The sequence below is a fragment of the Zerene cesonia genome, unplaced genomic scaffold (genome assembly GCF_012273895.1).
Source record: "Zerene cesonia ecotype Mississippi unplaced genomic scaffold, Zerene_cesonia_1.1 Zces_u002, whole genome shotgun sequence".
In the NCBI taxonomy this organism is placed as follows: Eukaryota; Metazoa; Arthropoda; class Insecta; order Lepidoptera; family Pieridae; genus Zerene; species Zerene cesonia.
This window is the reverse complement of record NW_024045132.1, coordinates 513045-520326: the sequence shown is the minus strand read 5'-3', so window position 1 is coordinate 520326 and position 7282 is coordinate 513045. Positions and strand designations below refer to the sequence as shown.

At 32.7% G+C, this 7282-nt stretch overlaps 1 protein-coding gene across 1 annotated transcript in view; it reads right to left on the bottom strand.

The window, feature by feature from the left end:
- Positions 1 to 4852: 4852 nt before the first annotated feature.
- Positions 4853 to 7282, bottom strand: part of LOC119838362 (ras-related and estrogen-regulated growth inhibitor-like protein) — a 13273-nt gene continuing 10843 nt past the window's right edge. Inside the window, exons 5-6 of the mRNA XM_038364285.1 lie at positions 6432 to 6618; positions 4853 to 5463 (exon numbers count right to left, since the gene is read on the bottom strand). Coding sequence (XP_038220213.1) covers positions 5395 to 5463; positions 6432 to 6618 — 256 coding nt within the window. The 3' untranslated portion in view covers positions 4853 to 5394. The remainder of the gene's footprint in view (positions 5464 to 6431; positions 6619 to 7282) is intronic.

Below are 7282 nucleotides of genomic sequence, written 5' to 3'. Positions count from 1 at the left end.
TATAACATGTTTATAATACAAGGGATGTTCTGAAGGACAAATTGTGGTATGATTGTCATTACAGAACTATCCACTTACATCTTACTATCCATACATATTACTTTGTATCACCCAATACGTAACATCGTATTCGGATTACTGACAGTATTTCATAATCATCATTCATTTGTGTATAATAATTAAAGATTAGAGAAGATATGAATTAAATTATCACATATTTTTCTGTTGATTTTGGCCGAAATTGTTACAAATTTATGTGCACTAACCACCACCATTAAAAGCACGTGTTTTGTACTATAAAATTACCTCAATAGAGCAATTATATTCGTAGGGCACTACTTTTATCATACATATAAAAAAACGATCCACAAGTATTATATTTCAATATTTTATTAATATGAAATACTATTAAAAATAATTTTATTCATCTGTGAGTTGCATATTTAGTGAAATAAGTAAATTTTACGTTAAACGCGCTAGGTGACTCAATTAAGTTATATCAATTTTGCTTCAAGGATTTAGAAACAAAAAAATATTTGATCGATGGGATAAAAATCAAATCAATCAAATTTATCCCAGAAATTTTAAGAAATTTTCCTCAATAACCTTTTCGATAGATCAGTAAATAAAATGTTCCAAACACAATTAAGAAAATTAATTTATCACGAACAACAAAATATATATCCGTCCCTAATAAAATTATGAATGCGAAAATGCCTCTGTCTGTCTGTGTATCCCTTCTTCACTACTAAAACCACCCGATTAGGATTTAATTTGGTACAGAGATAGTTTGAGGTCCTACAAAGGGCGTACTTTTCATCCCGGAAATAGGAATGGGATATGCTAAAACATCGGGTTTTATTTCCTTTACTACGCGGTCGAAACCGCGGAGCGGCTTAAATCTAGTTATCCGTATGTTTATGTTTTAAATAATCTACTAGAATCTATAAAATAATTGTAAGCAGCTGTGGGAATTAAACACTTCTATAAAGTGTATTTCGTTATAATGAGACTCATCTCTTAGTAATAATATAGTATAGTAGTAATAGGTAGTATAAAATAAAAATTAATATTTTAATATTAGGATCACGGGTGGCCGAGAGGCTAGGCGTTGCTACGGTTAGGCAAGAAACGCAGGTTCGAATCCTGCCTCGTGATCAAATTTTTTCTATTCTTTCAAAATTTCTCATTTATAAAGCATTTCATTGCTATAAAACTAAAAATTAAATTTAACAAAGGCCGCGTTCCATCGATACATTATTGTAATCATTGAAATAATGTTTCGTATTGGTTGTGATGGTTCTTAATCATCTCAATAGATGACGTGGAGTGCCCCTTAGGCACATGAAACCGAAAGAGTAGAAGAAATTCGATTACTGTGGCAAGATCAGGGGTGGCCGAGAGGCTAGGCGTTGCTACGGTTAGGCAAGAAACGCAGGTTCGAATCCTGCCTCGTGATCAAATTTTTTCTATTCTTTCAAAATTTCTCATTTATAAAGCATTTCAATGCTATAAAACTAAAAATTAAATATACATCTTATTAATATGTTTAACGTAAACGTTCATAATACCAGTCGCTCTTTCTGCCTCTGCCCAGAATAATGTTATAAAATATAATAGAAAAAGCAATTTAGGAAATTAATATAATCCTTTGCAAACAAACATTAAAATACATCAAATCTCTCCTCTTTATGATAATGTCGGTTTCTTTACCGTATTTATTTATAGCGTAATAAAGCGAACGATTATAATCTAACATAAATTCTTAATTAATGTCAACTTAAGCTATTTAATTTCAACTTATGAACATGTGAGTGAAACACTGTTTAAAGACAAAACTTGATATCTTGAGTCCTTGATCAAAACACACAAATTCTTAATTCTTGAACTTTTTATATTGAAAAATTACTACGAACTTTTTGACGAATTCGCAATTGTACAAAAACTGCAATTTGCTATTCACACCATTTAGTTAATTCAAATCATTCTAAAATCAGATTAAGTTCATTAAAAAAACCGTTTTGAGTATTCTTTCGGACTCTAAACTCCTTACAATATTAACAACATGTTTTCAATATATGCCTAATCAATCTTAAAGTTTTTAACAAAATGGGTTTTTATCGTTACTTTTTACCATGCATCAAATTCATAGACCAATAAATCTGTCAGGGTACATTTGAATAACTTCATTGAAGTTCTACAAATCGATAGAGATCAATACATCGCCATCGGCTTTAAGTTTGAAATGACATTCGTCTTACAAGTCGCAGGGCAACGAACCATTAATATAAGCGATCCCACGCTGTAGACCTGTGTTTCGCTCATATGAGTTGAGATATTGTAAAAAAAGAAAAAAAATTAATCACTTCGATAATCGATTAATAACTAGTCATGAATTTAATCATTTTTTATTGCGCCTGAATATTTTCGTGACAGGACTGGATATTGTTTTGGCTGGAAGAAAAAATATGTCGGTGTAGATGCGCTTTGACGCTGAGAGGTTTTTCTTTGATCTTCATATCATCCATGTGCCTACTTTTTGTTTTTACATAATACTAGGAAGCAAAAATAACCTTCACGCAGATTCCATTTACAAAACACCTTCACTGGCTAACTCATAAAATAAACTTATCCAAATGTTATCTGGTAGAGATATACCTATCACTATTAAAGTTGCTTTAACATTTGTTTTCTTTGTGCGTTTCAATAATGAAAATGTACTTCTTTTTTCTTTGCCAATAAAGGTTCTATATGATTACTGATGTAAATCCAAAGTACAATAATTATACAAGACAGATAAAGTAATATCTAGATAATATTAATTCGAGTCGTATTCATATGAATGCGTTAGGTAACTCTAATGTAACCCAACGCGTCACTAACCCCAGTCATGCGTGCTCGTCCAGCCACTCGAGACAAACACGGGCAATTAGACGACATTGGTAATCGTTTAATCAAAGTCGAAAGATGAAAGTGACCGATAATAGACAATATCAGCTGCATCGAGAATGCTGCACGAACGCCACCATGTATCTACATGTCATTCTACTGTCATTGTTGACTTGGCCCACGCCTGTTATTCATTTTAACTTTAAAAAACAAAGAAAAAGAACATGACGTTTTGGCTCTGTATTCCAATCTTTATCAATACTCGACGATAGATCATAAAATCGTGGTTGGCCGCTGGCAAGACACAGCAGTTATTCGATGAATCCTGTCTGATTACATCTAAATGCTTTCACTCACCAATCAATAGTGATTCATTACGATTTATAATTGACATTAAATTCGCGAACACCAAGGTTATGCGTTCTTAACCCTCCTTGATTGAATTAGAAAGAACAGATAACAATTTCTTTCCGCTTTCTTTTGATGAACATGACTACGTATTAGGCGTTTCTTTATGGCCTGATATTAACACAATTCGAGTTTATTAACATACTCCTACGGAACATTTAATGTTTCTTTTTATACCATTCTTACGTAAATAATTCTTTTTAAGGGACTTTTGCTTTTTTATGCGTAGGTATATCAAGATTCAAATACTTCCTTACGTTGCAAAAATAGATTATCGTCACTCGATATCATTTATATCATTTATGTAACACGTAGGTCGATTATGTACAAATATTATTACCACTTTACCACTTACAAATGCGAATCAGGTAGGTACCATTATTTATTAAAATGTTGTCTCATATTTCCACAACTACTCTTTCATAACAACATATGTTATCGCGAATTAGACATAAGGTGGGTTATTTATAATCCATTTAAACGCATGCAATAACATTAGAAATCTGAGGAGGTTGACCTCATTGCAGGTGTCTACTTATTTTCATTTTGAAAGAGAATAAGCGGAAAGTTGGCGCCACTTACACGAACAGGGAATTCGATTTATAATCCTTATCTTCATCGATACACCTGTATTAGATTTAATATAAACGGAGAACAAGCAAAGAAACATTTATTACGCATTATGTAACCGGCGAGCTTGCCAATTATTTATTACTCATTCTACCATTCATTCTAAACCGTCAACCGGATAAATTGAAACGAAATTATTCACCGGCGTGCTCTTGAACTTGCCGGTGTTTTTACAACATATAGCCGGTAGCAAAACATTCGAATTCGTTTCCGCTTTGATGCTCAAACAAAATAAGATTTGTTATGAAGTCATACGTTATATTAAGTGGCGAAGTTTCTCTACGAAACGCCTTAAATTGCACCTGCCGCTTTCACACATGGACTGGTCGCAATCTATTCGTGGGACGTTATCACAGAATCGGGTGACGAGTGGGAGGTAGTGCAACTTATACACAAGGCCGTTTTACTCTCTCCTCACGGCTACCCTATTCTATCAATAAAGCTCCAACATTACCAAGATATGTCCCCCGCGGCTGCCCTGACACCCGTGACTGCTGAGTGAAAACAGAAATAAACGGGTCCCGTATACTTTAGGAATTACGAACGAGCTGCGGAGATTAAATCTTGATGTTGATGGTGTGTGTATTTAGACTAGTTACTGCTTAGTTTATATTAGAGTTGTGCTGTTTTATTGTCTACTTGCACCTTGTTAGTGTCTACTTTGAAAGATGAATTGCACATTATCTAGAGCACGGTAAGGTGCCCACGCTCGGGGCTGAATTTGTCGCTTCCTGCAGGTCAGCATTTCCTTCAGAATGCTTTGAAATATATCCCACTCGCTTACATTAACAAAAGAAAAACTTGGCAATAACCACACAATTAAAAATAAGAATAAACCTCTAAATGTTCATTATTCCTTTAACTTGCATCCATTCACAGACTTCCTCTTCAAATATGGGATAATATAAAATTAAACTCAAATACATAGTCTTAAAAATTTATTATATATTTAATTGTAAACTTAATAGCTACAAGTACATTAAGTGTTATTGTTTAATTTATTTACAATAATGATCTGTCGAATCTTTATAGCTGAGTTGCGAGGTTTATTATTAAATATTAAGTCGTATATGTACAGTTATTTCATACTATTTACAGTTCAATTAATTTAATTATATCTTTTATGCTTAGATTATGGCGTATACATGGAACCTCTTAAGAAGGTTAATGAGCTAGTATGTTTAAAGATGAAATTGTTTTAGTGCGTGAATAATATTTCCTGAGAGTAATAGCCAATGTAAGGATACACGCAAAAAATCAATAATATTACCTCAGATCACCAACCCTCTTAAAGTATAACAACTTAAAATTAAACACATGAATAATTTTGTTAACAATTGTGTCAAACAAAGCCTCCTTAATGTATGAGATACTCAAATATCACAATTTTACAAATCTATATTTTTGATCAACTAAAAAGAAAAGATTAAAAATATTAACGCAGTCTATAAATGGAAATATAAATAATTAGATGCTAAGCGATGGTCGTTTTTTTCGAACACTCTTGCTATTCTTTCCGAATATCGTGCCGATTACCTGCAAACAATGAAAACACATTAATAACATTATTGTGACTTCTTTATTTTAATTTTTAGTTTTATAGCATTGAAATGCTTGCTACGGTTTGGCAAAAAAACGCGGGTTCGAATCCCGCCTCGTGATCAAACTTTTTCTATTCTTTCAAAATTTCTCATTCTTGTGACTTTTATTTTTTATCTTACATTAAGAAATTATGAATTTATAAAATCTTAAAAAAAGTATGGATTATAATTATGACTGTTATTTTGAAATTTTATTCATGTAAAAATTGTTCTTATAAACATGTCTTAATATCCTATCAAACCAATGCTCCAAAATAAATATATCAAAATTATATATACATTATATGCATGATCTATATTTCCACTAAAATATTTTTTTCCTTTTACGCAAGTGTCACTCGTAGACATATGACAATATGTCATGATATGTTTGAAAAAGCACTGCCGCGGAAATGCAGAAGAAAATCTTAAACATAACTCGAGTATCAAGACGGTGGGAACTACGAACATCCGCTTATGGTATGATCGCAGCTATGTTGCCTATGCGCTCAAGAGAAAGATCAAAATGTAACTATAGTTAATTATTTTTACGTAATATATTTCTTTTGCAACTTATACGTTGTTACATCGGAAAACACGTTCATCGGAATGTATGCAGGTACTTGTAGGGCTACAACGTAATTGTGATGGGTGTGATTGTGTTGTCTTAAAGATTTACTCACGCTTATTTTATAGCATTATGAAGAATTAACAAATGTCATAAAGAAAAATGACATTGAAATTCTTTGGGAATGTTCTATTTCTCTTGGGGATATTGGTTTAAATTATTAATAGGTATGCTATATAATACACCATACAACAATATTATATCTTACTCCGTTAAACACGCGCACTCATGTAGTATGTCTACTGACTTAGTAAATAGCAATCTTAATACATAGGATAATACATTTATAGGTCTACCTTAGATACGGAATAGGCAGCCAGCTTCCTCCTAGGTGCGGGTAGTAGCAAGGCGAGCGCACGCGCCTCTCGGAGTAGGGCGTGGAAGGCTAGGGCTGCCCCCGCGGAGGATTCCGCGGCGGACACCTCGTAGAACTGACAGCCGAAACGGAGTGACAGCTCTTGACCCTCTTCTGCGTGGACCTCCCTATTAAATAAATATAGAAATATTGGATAATTTTGATCAGTCAATTCATAAATATATTGGCCACACTCACCGCATTGACAGGGGTTACAAAAACTATAGCTTATGTCACTTAGGCATAATTAGATATGTACTGTTGAATATTTTTAAATGTTCCGGAATTTCATTTTTAGTTTTATAGCATTGAAATGCTTTATAAATAATATATTTTGAAAAATAGAAAAAAATTGATCACGAAGCGGGCTGATGCTCCGGAAGTTTAAGATTTATACGTTAAAAATCGAAAGGAGGAACGAAATTATGCTATTTTGCATCAGTATATTATATACAAGCTTCGTTTTAGAAAAAAAACTGTTAAGTAGAAAACATAAATTTATTTTAGTCGTGTTGATCGCTTGAGAATAACTATTCAAGTATTAGATCTATCATAAAATTTAACAACAGATAACATTTACTGCGCGACATAATGCTAACAGTACATTATAACAACATAATGTCACCCACAACCAAGATTAATATATTTAAATTACTCATAAGACATAAGGCAATTATTACAGGCTGGTTGTGCAAACAAAATATTACTGCTAATTAATCACCATAAGGAGCTTAAAATCGGCTTATTTCTCAATCCGTTAAGGATACCATTTACAAAGGATTTAACACCAAT